Below are 12,477 nucleotides of genomic sequence, written 5' to 3' on the forward strand. Positions count from 1 at the left end.
CCAGTGACTGACGTGGGACAGATGGTTTTGTCCCCCTGGGAGGAACTTGAAGTTTTACACCCCCCCCGAAGCGATCACAGCATGTAATTAAGGAATACTACTACAATGGGGTGTTGGGCCGCGGGGCCTGGAATGAAGTGGCTGCACCAGAGCCAGCGTCGGGGCTGCCAGGACAGAGCCTTTTCTTCTGCTCCTTTCACGCCACATCTCAGCTCACCGTTACGAGAATACACAGACAACGAACACACATGCACATACTGTCCACGAGGAGGGAGTGTGGCACACGAACACTTGGCATGAGTCTCTATACAGCTGCCCTGGCTGCTGGAGCCTGCGCTTTAGGATCTGCAGCATCCTGAGCCTCTGACTTCCTTCTTCACGTAGTCATGAAGCTTGAATTTGGGCTCATTGGGCAGCTTCATGGACCTGTGTTTCAGCTCCCTGCAGGAGAGACAGACAGGTTATCGCTTTGCCTGTAAAAGGAACCCCCGGGAGCAAATCACAGGCGGGGAAAACCTTTATCAATGCCGTCTTCATCGCAGTGCCGTGGGCCGTGGCTCATTCTCAAGCTAAGCTGGGCTGGGCTGGGTACTTAGGCTGCGGTTCAGGAAAGCGTCTCTACTCAGGAAAGCACTTAAGCACATGGTTAAAGTCCCACTGAAGTTACGTTTCAGACATCAAGTTAAATATGTTTAAGTGCTTTCCTAAATCAGTCTTAGATGCAAGACAATGCAAGAAAAAGCCTCAGAATCAACTCATCTTGCTCCTTAGATACGATTGGTACCAAAAATTAATGGAATTCAGGAGTCAACTTCAATGGTTTTTATGGCCATTTCTCAGAACTTTCCCCTGCGTATACAAAAGAGAAACAAATCCCAGAGGCTGGTTTAAAGATGGGGGCTGTGATTATTTCTTGCTGACAGAGGAGGGCTGGGGGTGAAGCTAGCTGACCCACACTGTACCGTGGCATGCTAAGATAGAGGATAATGCTGTGCAATGGCGGGCTGTGGTTTCTGTTTCAGTGTTGAACACTCGTTTTGAGTCAGTGCGGGAAGGGAGCGGAGAACTGGGAGCGGTGCAGATTGCATTCCAACAGGAGAGGCAGCAGTAGGACAGTTAACTTACTTTGCGATGGCCGTAAAGGCCAAGTCGACATTCAAGCCGCTTTTCGCGCTGGTCTCCATGAAGGGGACTCCGTACTCCTGCAAGACAAGACCCGTCTCAGTACGAGACCCATCAGTGGCCCAGGACAGGCCACGGGTTCATGCTGTCTGCTTGGTACAAGAGAGCCCAGCTCCAGACACAGTCCCTAACAAACCCGTCTGACTCCGGATGTGCAAAGTGACAGAGGCTTTGGAATCGGACTCTGCCAGAGAGTGGTCTTGAGGGGAACGTGGCCTTTAGGGGAAACCCTGGGAGGACAGGAGGGTTTGATAGGAAAAATACCAGGAGGGGGAGGGTTATTCTGCCAAGCACTGAAAACAGCAGCGAGGCGGCAAAGTGAGAGCAGCGTGAGGGGTGAGAAGGGGCTGGGAAAGCACAAGGAGAGGCAGAGAGCGGGAGAAGGGAGAGGAGAGAGAGGGGAAAGAAACACAAGAAATGAAAAAGCCAGGCCATGCAAGGCAGCACTGCGCAGGCTCCTTCCCACTACAGACTGGCCCCTGCACCAGCCTTCAGCCCCGGAGACTCATTGTTTAGCGGCTGTAGCCTCATAGCTTAACTGTAAATGCAACTTTCCCAAGCAAGTGCAAGCAGCAGCTAATTTATCTGGGCAAAGTCTTGGGCTGCGAGGACACACGTACCTTGGCTAATTTCTCTCCGTCTTCCCTTTTTACCACTCTGTCCTGGGTCGAATCCACCTAGCAGCGATAACAACAAAGAGCAATTTGCAATGGATCAGCAGAGCAATGTCCGGCAAAGCTAAGGAGCGCGGGCTGACACAGACATGAATAGTGCAGTCACTCAGCATCCCCGCCCCCCGCAGCGTCACCAGTAAATCACATTTCACTTCACTGACAAGAGAGCTGGGCCAAAGGAGGTGGTGTCTTTTCTCCCATACACGCGCTGGGGAGATCAGCTTGAGTTGTTGGAGCCGGGAAAGCACAAGGAGGGCTAAGGCTGCGATTTCTGTGCCATGACTTGTTGCTCGAGGAAAGGGGGCATATGGTCTAATGCGCAGAGCAAAAGAGAGAATTGGGACTCCTGGGTTCCATCCATGGCTCTGTCATTAACTTGGCCTTGAACAAATCCACTTAGCTACTCTGTGCCTCAATTTCCCGTCTATAACACGGAGAGACGAACACTTCCTGGTGTCGCAGGGGGGATGGGAGACAGCATTAACTTATGCCTGTTGAATGCTCTGAGATCCTTGAATGACGGCTCCATAGCAGGGCAGAAAGACTAGAATTATCGAGTTGGAGAACTAAGTAATGAATCGACGCACACTTGGCTTCAGCCCCGGAGAGAGATTAAAGCCACACTTGTCCAAGGAGTCTCCTGCAGTGAATGGATGGAGTGGCAGGGCTGCCCTAAACCGATTCAACAGGGAAACAAGCACACATCTGATGTTTGATCCCTACCCAGCAAAGATACAATCAATCCAGGTCAATCGCCAGGTCACTGCTCTGTAGATAAAGGGGAAGGAGCCATGCATGAGGGTAAGGGGTGGACAGCAATGTACCCTGAGGGTGTGGAAGAGTAGGCTGAAGTAGAAATTAAATTCAGCGAGTTCCAGACAGGCTCACAAAGGTATTCACTTCAAAGAAGTTCCTAGAGACACCCCGGAACGAACAAGAGAGGCCCTTCAATAGACCACTGGTCCATGCACACCCAGGCAGATGCAGGCAGGTCCCAATCAGACTCATCATCCAGCTGCTGGCACGATGCAATAAACAAGAAGTGTTTGTAATTCACTTAGGTTAGCGGAAACAACCAGCACTGTGTTGGAGTTGGCCTCTTGTTTCCGGCAGCAGCCCCCTCCCTGGTAACGGGAATGGAAAGGCTAAGGCGGGATTTGTAAGTGAGATCTGAATGAAGACAAGAACGATTCTTTTAATTCCCGAAGCTTTGCTTCCAATTCACTATTCCTGGGAGGGCTTCTGTAATGTTCTTGCAAATCAACTCTTATGACATGAAGGAGGGAACAGTCTCGGGCCGGCAAAATTGGAGTCTGGTATCAGAGAAGAATGTGACAAGTGTGCCTGGCTCTGGGTAGCACAGCTCCTGCTCTCAAACCCAGGGGAGCAAACCTAGGGGAGCAGCCAGAGAAGCATCAGGCTGCTTGGATCCAGAGGGCACCTGGTCTTACTGGGAGCTGCTCAGGTTGAGGATGCAGCTGATTGGGATCCACGCTAGTTCACGAGCAAGTCGGGTTTGGCCCTTTGACTCCTGGCCAGGCGGCTGACCACCGTTTAGGTGTCCCAATGTTTATCACTAAAGAGAGAGAAGGCAAGGATCTGTCCGTCCGGATCTCCGCTGCTCAGGAGGGAAAGCAAGTGCTGAACCAACCCTCAGAGAAGCATGATCATGGATCCCCACAGGCAGGGACTGACATATAGCCAGGATCTACGGACACCTCTTCATTCCTCCCACTCAGGGCCCGCTTTGTAGACTAGGGAAGAAACTCAGTAAAGCAGCTCAGTAAAGCAGGTCTCCAAACAGGCCTGTGTGTTCCATACTGAACATGCCCCTGTTCCTCCGGAGCCTACCCATGGAAAGCACCTCTCATTTCATAGGCACCCAAGAATCAAACACTGGCCAAGTAATAACTCACAGACCCAACCTGGGCTACCTCTAGAAAAGAGGACATTAAGGGGGGACATCTATCGTAGTCTTCAGATACTTGAAAGGCTGCCATAAAAAAGATGGAGAAAAGTTGTTCTCTCTTGCCACAGAGGGCAGGGCAAGAGGCAACGTGTTCAAACTATAGTATTTAGATTAAATCTCAGGAAAAACTCCCTAACTGTAAGAACAGTCGGCCAATGGAGCAGACGCCTTTGGAGGACGTGGAAACTCCTTCACTGGAGGTTTTCCAAAGGAGGCTGGAGCTGTCTGTCTTGGAAGGTTTATGCACAATAAATCCTGGATCTTCGCAGTGGGTTAGACTATGGATCTATGAGGTCTAGGATTCTAAACTTAGGTCAAGTAGCTACATCACACAGGGTGCAAAATTCTTCACAGCCCCGAGCAATGTAATTAGGTCAACCTCACCTCACTGTAGACAGCGTTAGGTCAATGGAAGAATTCTTCCATTGACCAGGGGGTGGATTTAATACAGCGACGGAAACACCCCCTGTCACTGTAGTAAGGGCCTGCACTACAGCGGCATACAGGGGCTTGCAGCCCACATTCCCCCCACAGTGGAAGCCAGCAAAATCTGTTAGCAGACTGGGCCCAGTGTCTGCAAAGTGCCTCAAGATCCTTGGAGCAAAGAGGTGATAGATGCCCTAAGCATCACTAACTCTGTACAGTAGGGTCTGAGCATGCTGACATCAGGCAACGATGTAACAAAGTGAAAAAACGGGAGTTTCCCCCAAGCAGTATCACACATCCCAATTTTGCAAACCAGCTGAGTCAGATGAACAGGGCTCTGCCAACACAGACCTCCCCAGACACAGGACCCCGCTCACCTCCATGTCAGTAACTGGCCACCTCACCCCAGGGTCACTCACGCAGCTGGTAATTTGGATACTCAGAAAGGGAGCCCAATCACTGGTAAGGGTCAGGCCCTTGGACCAGCAAATGCCGCAGCACAGTGAGGGCAGGGCACTGCTGGACATTTAGCCCAGTCTGCATCCCCCATAACCTAATTCTCCTGCTTACATTTGCTAAGAGACCTTGCTGAGGGCCCAGCAGCACCAGAAGCCTCCTGGGGAGGTTCCCCAGCTCTGAGTGATGCCTGCTTCACGGAGCATAAAGAACAAAGCGGATTTCCTGCCAGCTCGAGATGAAGGCATCCCTGGGCTCTTGAGAGCCCCCAACATTTCAGGCCAATGTTAGGCTTTGAAACCACATCTGCAGATGGTTAATGCCCATTACGGTGGAGCTCCCATAGGCGGGGGGCGTCCTGGACCTGACTGGCAATGAGACAGCGTGACTGCCTGGAAACTAGCTTGGCTACGTGGCCGGGCCCAACTCACCTTATTTCCCAGGAGCATGAGGACCACATCTTGCTGTGCGTATTCATGGATCTCGGTCAGCCACGCCTAGGAGGGAAAGAGAACAGAGGCTGCACAGCATGGGTAGAGACAATTCCGGACGGAGGAGCTCCAAGAGGGAGCAGGCCGCAGTGGGGCCAGTTCACAAAGCTACCCGCTTCCCAGGCCTGCCACCCGGGGGACATGCCCAGCCCTGGCGGTGGGAGACATCTGATCCATTCACTTCATACACACGTGCTATCTGATTGCCATGTTTTGCTATTCACATGATTGTGGCCTTTCCTCTAAGATCAAACACAGCATCCCTTTAACATCTTACTGGGGGACCTGCAGGGAGACAGACTCAGTCCCCTATAGCGCATGCATTTCCTAAAGCCATGATGAACGAGGCTACACAACCTACTGGAAGAAGTTTGGGTAAGTCTCAGCATCTCCCTCTGCCCTCAGTGATGTAACACAGTCCTGTGGAGCTGAGCACCCCCTGGCGTGCAGCCTCTGATTTACAGGGGCAGGACAGCTGGGGGACTGATTAAATCGTTACAAGAAAAAGACAGATTTCTGGCTGCAAGGGCACGTATCAACAAAGACACGTTGCTGTTACTTGGAGAGCGGCTCTTTGACTGCAGACACCAGGAACGCTAACAAGATAGACCCTGCTGGGCCCTGCCATTAAGGCTCAGGGCTGCCGAGAGCAGGGACACACTCAGCACACTTACCCTGCACGGCGGGGAGGCTGGGTTGAGGGGAAGGGTGTCTAGGAACAATTTTCATAGAATCATAGGACTGGAAGGGACCTGGAGAGGTCATCTAGTCCAGGCCCCTGCACTCATGGCAGGACTATCTAGGCCATCCCTGACAGGTGTTTGTCCAACCTGCTCTTAAAAATCTCCAATGATGGAGATTCCACAGCCTCCCTGGGCAATTTATTCCAGTGCTTAACCACCCTGACAATTAGGAAGTTTTTCCTAATGTCCAACCTAAGCCACCCTTGCTGCAATTTAAGCCCATTGCTTCTTGTCCTATCCTCAGAGGTTAAGAAGAACAATTTTTCTCCCTCTCCTTGTAACAACCTTTTATGTACTTGAAAACTGTTATCATGTCCCCTCTCAGTCTTCTCTTCTCCAGACTAAACAAACCCAATTTTTTCTATCTTCCCTCACAGGTCATGTGTTCTAGACCTTTAATTATTTTTTGTTGCTCTTCTCTGGACTTTCTCCAATTTGTCCACATCTTTCCTGAAATGTGGTGCCCAGATCTGGACACAGTACTCCAGCTGAGGCCATATCAGCGTGGACTAGAGCAGAAGAATTACTTCTCGTGTCTTGCTTACAACACTTCTACTAATACATCCCAGAATAGTGTTCGGTTTTTTTTCAACAGTGTTACACTGTTGACTCATATTTAGCTTGTGGTCCACTATGACCCCCAGATCCCTTTCCGCTGTACTCCTTCCTAGGCAGTCATTTCCCATTTTCTATGTGTGCAACTGATTGTTCCTTCCTAAATGGAGTACTTTGCATTTGTCTTTATTGAATTTCATCCTATTTACTTCAGACCATTTCTCCAGTTTGTCCAGATCATTTTGAATTTTAATCCTATCCTCCAAAGCACTTGCAACCCCTCCCAGCTTGGTATCATCAGCAAACTTTATAAATGTACTGTCTATGGTATTACCTAAATCATTGATGAAGATATTGAACAGAACCGGACCCAGAACCGATACCTGCGGGACCCCACTCGATATGCCCTTCCAGCATGACTGTGAACCACTGATAACTATGCTCTGTGAATGGTTTTCCAACCAGTTATGCACCCCCCCCCCCGCCCTTATAATAGCTCCATCTAGGTTGCATTTCCCATCAATAACCCATGGAGGCGGAGGCTTTGGGGTTGGTTTGTTTAAGAGGTGAAATGAGTGATTGGAGCAGGATTCCAAATGCCTTCGCACCCAGAGGATTTGCAGGGGGAAATGGCAGAGCTCATACAACCCGCCTGCAACGCAGCCAGCATCCATTACAGGTAATGGCCCTTGGGAGAGGGCTTGCAAAGAGCGGCTGCCTCCTCTCTCTCAGGGATATGGAGGGCAGCCCTCACCCTCCTCCCCAGGAGCATCTCCTCCTCTGCATGCTGACTAGACAAGGCAGCAGCAGGGGGCAGAGCTGCTGGAACTAGGAGTCTGCTGCACCCCCTGGCGGGAAGTAGTACTAACAACCTTAACATACGGTTTCCGACTTCAGCGCCTGCACTGTAAAAATTGCCCCGGCGCCTCTGGGAGTGGGTCATAGACAGAGCACCTTCCATCCCAGGCTCCCCAAGTGCCGCGCCTCCCTCTGCCAGTGTTAGCTACGGGTCAGACAGGAACCAAGCGCAGGCATCTGCTCTCTCAGTACTGCTGTTGCCCTCATCACCATCCTGTCTGACTTGCCCAAGATCTCTCACACACCAGCAGCATCACAGCCAGAACAGAACCCAGGCGTCCTGACTCACAAGCCCCTGTGCCGACTACTGGGCAACTGTGCCTTCAGACAGCCGGCCCTGGCAGGCCAGGACTCACACATCTCTCCATGTCATGGTCCCTCTCATCTCTGTACCAGGCAAAGTCTCTCTATGACCTTTGCTTGAAACTCTGTTCAGGAGAGGGTGGAGCAGCTGGGCTGGATTCCCGATGGCTGCTGATTCCCAGCGGAGTGGGGCACTTCACTGATGTATTAACAGACCCTACTAAAGATTAGTGAATGCAGTCTCTGGCAGGTTGTTCCTGCTCTGGGTGCAGCCCTAAAGCCAAGACGACTGCTTAATATAAGAACGGCCACACTGGGTCAGACCAAAGGTCCATCTAGCCCAGTATCCTGTCCTCTGTCAGTGGCCAATGGCAGGTGCCCCAGAGGGAATGAACAGAACAGGGAATCATCAAGTGATCCAACCCCTATCACGCAATTCCAGCTTCTGGCAAACAGAGGCTAGGGACACCATCCCTGCCCATCCTGGCTAATAGCCATTGATGGACCTATGCTTCTCTCCTCTGCTTCTCTGAGCCTGCCTCTGATGCAGTCTAATAACAGTCACTCGGAACTCGGGGCCCCTGTAGCCACTTAACAAGAATTTTAAAACTAAATTGATCAATTTCTACCTTGAAGGCCATTTGAGTCATATGCTTATTACCCTGCTATTCTTCCTGTGCTTTTTTTAAAGGCTGAAATTAATGTCTTGCATCCAAGAATCATTCGATAACCAGGTTTTATCTCACTTCCCTCTGAAGGGCTGGGCTGGAATTAAAGTCATTCTCCCGCCGAGAAGGGGCCTATCATCAGATTTTTTGTTTTCCTTGTGGAGTTAGTGTTTTTGACCATCTTGACTTCTTATCAGTGCTGCCTAGCCTAGCTTTCCCGCTGCGAGTCAAGCCTTTTGAGGGAAGAGCTCGAGATGGTTCTCTGATGGCATGAAACGCCAACGGTGCACTCGGAAATATGTGGAGAAATAACAAACAACAACAGTCCTGTCCTGATGGGGGCTGGACCTGCCGCCCCCCTTAGCAATGACCAAGAGCAGAACCGGAGCTGGTGGTTCTGTTTTCATGGCTGACATACAGATTTAAAAAGAAAAAAAAATCATGAAAATGCTTCAGTTTCTAGGAGGTTATTACCGAAATTTTAAAAATAATGTGGATGTTAGTCCCTAGACCAACTCACCAGTATTCACGGGACACCGGCTCTCGTTATAATCATGGATCAATAAGGATGTAGCGTAACAGGAGCTGAGCAGCAGGAACCTACTCACCCACTGAGCTCAATGAGAGTACTTAGGTGAGTAAAGTGTGCAGGATCAAGACCATAGCGAGAAAACAATACTGAAATGGGACGTTTGTCCAAAACGATCAGATTTTTCTCTACAAGCACTAAGTCAGGGAAGGCTCTGTGTGGGTCAGACACGCCATGCAGCAGCACTGCCTTCACTGGCCTCAGTGGACAGCGGTGGTCTTGGTTGGTTCATCCAGCGAAGTGGGTTTTAGCCCACGGAAGCTTATGCCCAAAGGACTCCTCGTTGTTTTTGCTGATACAGACTAACACGGCTGCCCCTCTGAAACCGGACACCCTGGGATTCTAATTCTTCCGACCTGCATGGAGGCTGGCAGCCAGCCCAGTACAGCACGGTCGAAAATTCAGTCTGATCTCGGATGGCGACCCCATGCTGTCAGACAGGTTGGGGAGCAGCGCTCTGTCTGCTCGGCATCATTGTCCAGATCACCCATACAACTTGCATCTTCCATGGAAATAGACTGGGAGCCTCTCTTTCCAGTGCTGTGTGGCATGATGCACTCCAGCCCCTCTAACAGTGCCTGTTTCAGGGCCCCCAAAACAATGTATAAGATAAACAGACGTGTAGACTCTCCTCCCTCGGTCATTACTCTGTGCAGTCCGATTCCGGCTTTAGGTTAGACAGACAAATCAGGGTATTTGGGGTGAGGGACACAACTTGCCAACTTCCCTGCATGCGCTAATGACAACACTCCCGTCATTTACTGACTGACCTGAGCAGCGCAAGCAGATGCGACCCTGCCCTTCCCAAGCGCACCCGCCTTCTCAATGCTCCGTGCACCGGCTGCAAAGCTGAGCCACCGTGCTGGTGCGCTGGGAGGTGCTCCCGCCACATCGCAGCTGAGAGCCTAGCCGCCACATGCTACCACTGCTGTCCTCCGCGGGGTTACTGCTCTAGCAGCAGCATGCTTGTCCCGCAGGTGGGGTGGCACAGTCCATCGGGCGGTCCAAGGCTGCTTAGGGCAGGCCGAGAGCTGTAGGGTGATACTAAGCCACACAGGCTGTGTCCATCAGTCTTGGAGCCAGAGACAACCACAGGGTCTGTCTGTTTCCAGCAGCCTCAAATACTCTGTCTGTCCATTACTGCCAAGTAAGCCCTGAGTGCAGTCCCGTGAGAGAGACTCCAGCAGGGGAGGCAGCCGCAGGGAAGGAGAGCTGCAGCTTTCACTCTGGAGACTTCGGTGCGACCTCTCACTTCTTACCCACAGGAGCTGGCCCAGAGCCCAAACCCTCAAACTCTTCCCTTGCTGAGCGGTGGAGGGTTCACTTTCGAAAAGGCCTTTGACGGAGCCACTGCCCCCAACTCGGCCAGCAAAACAACGACGGATTAATGGGTGAGAAGCAAAGAGCGTCTGAGGATCAGAAATGAGAGCACAAGCATGGGACAGGCATCCACGGTGAATTCTAGCCAGGGAAGAGGCTAACAGCAGAGTGCTCCCAGCAGCCACACTAGGCCTTGGGCTGGGTGGAAATGCGGGGGGTGTCTTATGGACCCAAGGTTAATGAAACCCTTGCTCACTATTACAACCGTAACCAGGTCTGGGGGGCTCAGGGTTCCATGCCGAGTTATTGCTGTGACTCCCGTTGCAACAACCACCCTGGAAATATTTTTAACCATCCAGAAAAGGAAGGAAAAAGAACTCAAGCCTTTGCAATGGTATCCAACCTCCTTTTCCCTTTAGCTGGAGGGAGTGGCGTGGCCACGTGGTGCACGACTGGCTGACAGGGTGGCCCAGCTCGTGATGGGGAGGAGGTGCCGATGTGCCTGAGTAGGGCCAAGCCCCGCTGTGCCGCCACCCGAGGTAAGTGCCCCCCTCCCAGAGCCAGCATCCCATCCCCCTCCTGCACCGAAACCCATTCCTGCACCCCAACCCTGCCCCAGCCCTGACACCCCCCCCGAGCCAGCACCCCGTACCCCCTCTGCACCCCAACACTCTGCCCCAGCCCAGAGCCCCTTCCTGCACCCAAACTCCCTCCCAGAGCTTGCACCCCCCTCACCTCCTCCTGCACCCCAAACCCCTGCCTCAGGCTCAGGCCGGAGCCCCCTCCCACACTGTGAACCATAGAATCATAGAATCATAGAATATCAGGGTTGGAAGGGACCCCAGAAGGTCATCTAGTCCAACCCCCTGCTCGAAGCAGGACCAATTCCCAGTTAAATCATCCCAGCCAGGGCTTTGTCAAGCCTGACCTTAAAAACCTCTAAGGAAGGAGATTCTACCACCTCCCTAGGTAACGCATTCCAGTGTTTCACCACCCTCTTAGTGAAAAAGTTTTTCCTAATATCCAATCTAAACCTCCCCCACTGCAACTTGAGACCATTACTCCTCGTTCTGTCATCTGCTACCATTGAGAACAGTCTAGAGCCATCCTCTTTGGAACCCCCTTTCAGGTAGTTGAAAGCAGCTATCAAATCCCCCCTCATTCTTCTCTTCTGCAGACTAAACAATCCCAGTTCCCTCAGCCTCTCCTCATAAGTCATGTGTTCTAGACCCCTAATCATTTTTGTTGCCCTTCGCTGGACTCTCCCCAATTTATCCACATCCTTCTTGTAGTGTGGGGCCCAAAACTGGACACAGTACTCCAGATGAGGCCTCACCAATGTCGAATAGAGGAGAACGATCACGTCCCTCGATCTGCTCGCTATGCCCCTACTTATACATCCCAAAATGCCATTGGCCTTCTTTGCAACAAGGGCACACTGCTGACTCATATCCAGCTTCTCGTCCACTGTCACCCCTAGGTCCTTTTCCGCAGAACTGCTGCCTAGCCATTCGGCCCCTAGTCTGTAGCGGTGCATTGGATTCTTCCGTCCTAAGTGCAGGACCCTGCACTTATCCTTATTGAACCTCATCAGATTTCTTTTGGCCCAATCCTCCAATTTGTCTAGGTCCTTCTGTATCCTATCCCTCCCCTCCAGCGTATCTACCACTCCTCCCAGTTTAGTATCATCCGCAAATTTGCTGAGAGTGCAATCCACACCATCCTCCAGATCATTTATGAAGATATTGAACAAAACCGGCCCCAGGACCGACCCCTGGGGCACTCCACTTGACACCGGCTGCCAACTAGACATGGAGCCATTGATCACTACCCGTTGAGCCCGACAATCTAGCCAGCTTTCTACTCACCTTATAGTGCATTCATCCAGCCCATACTTCCTTAACTTGCTGACAAGAATACTGTGGGAGACCGTGTCAAAAGCTTTGCTAAAGTCAAGAAACAATACATCCACTGCTTTCCCTTCATCCACAGAACCAGTAATCTCATCATAAAAGGCGATTAGATTAGTCAGGCATGACCTTCCCTTGGTGAATCCATGCTGTGCCCCTCAGCCACAGCCCGCACCCCTCCCAAACCCAGCCCCCTGCGCCAGCTTGGTGAATGAGGGTGGGGGAGATCGAGCAACGGAGAAAGGGGGGATGGAGTGAGCGGGGCAGGGCCTTGGGGAAGGGGCAGGATAGATCCTGGGTTGCCCCTAAATTCAAAAAGTGATCTTGGGTGTA

The 12,477-nt window shown here is 51.6% G+C and overlaps 1 protein-coding gene across 1 annotated transcript in view; it reads right to left on the bottom strand.

Moving 5' to 3' along the window:
* Positions 1 to 338: 338 nt before the first annotated feature.
* RAB26 (RAB26, member RAS oncogene family) overlaps positions 339 to 12,477 on the bottom strand; it is a 210,230-nt gene continuing 198,091 nt past the window's right edge. The window contains exons 6-9 of the mRNA XM_077828741.1: positions 5,139 to 5,204; positions 1,803 to 1,859; positions 1,126 to 1,202; positions 339 to 441 (exon numbers count right to left, since the gene is read on the bottom strand). Coding sequence (XP_077684867.1) covers positions 339 to 441; positions 1,126 to 1,202; positions 1,803 to 1,859; positions 5,139 to 5,204 — 303 coding nt within the window. The remainder of the gene's footprint in view (positions 442 to 1,125; positions 1,203 to 1,802; positions 1,860 to 5,138; positions 5,205 to 12,477) is intronic.

This window comes from Eretmochelys imbricata, chromosome 10, assembly GCF_965152235.1.
Source record: "Eretmochelys imbricata isolate rEreImb1 chromosome 10, rEreImb1.hap1, whole genome shotgun sequence".
Lineage (NCBI taxonomy): Eukaryota > Metazoa > Chordata > Testudines > Cheloniidae > Eretmochelys > Eretmochelys imbricata.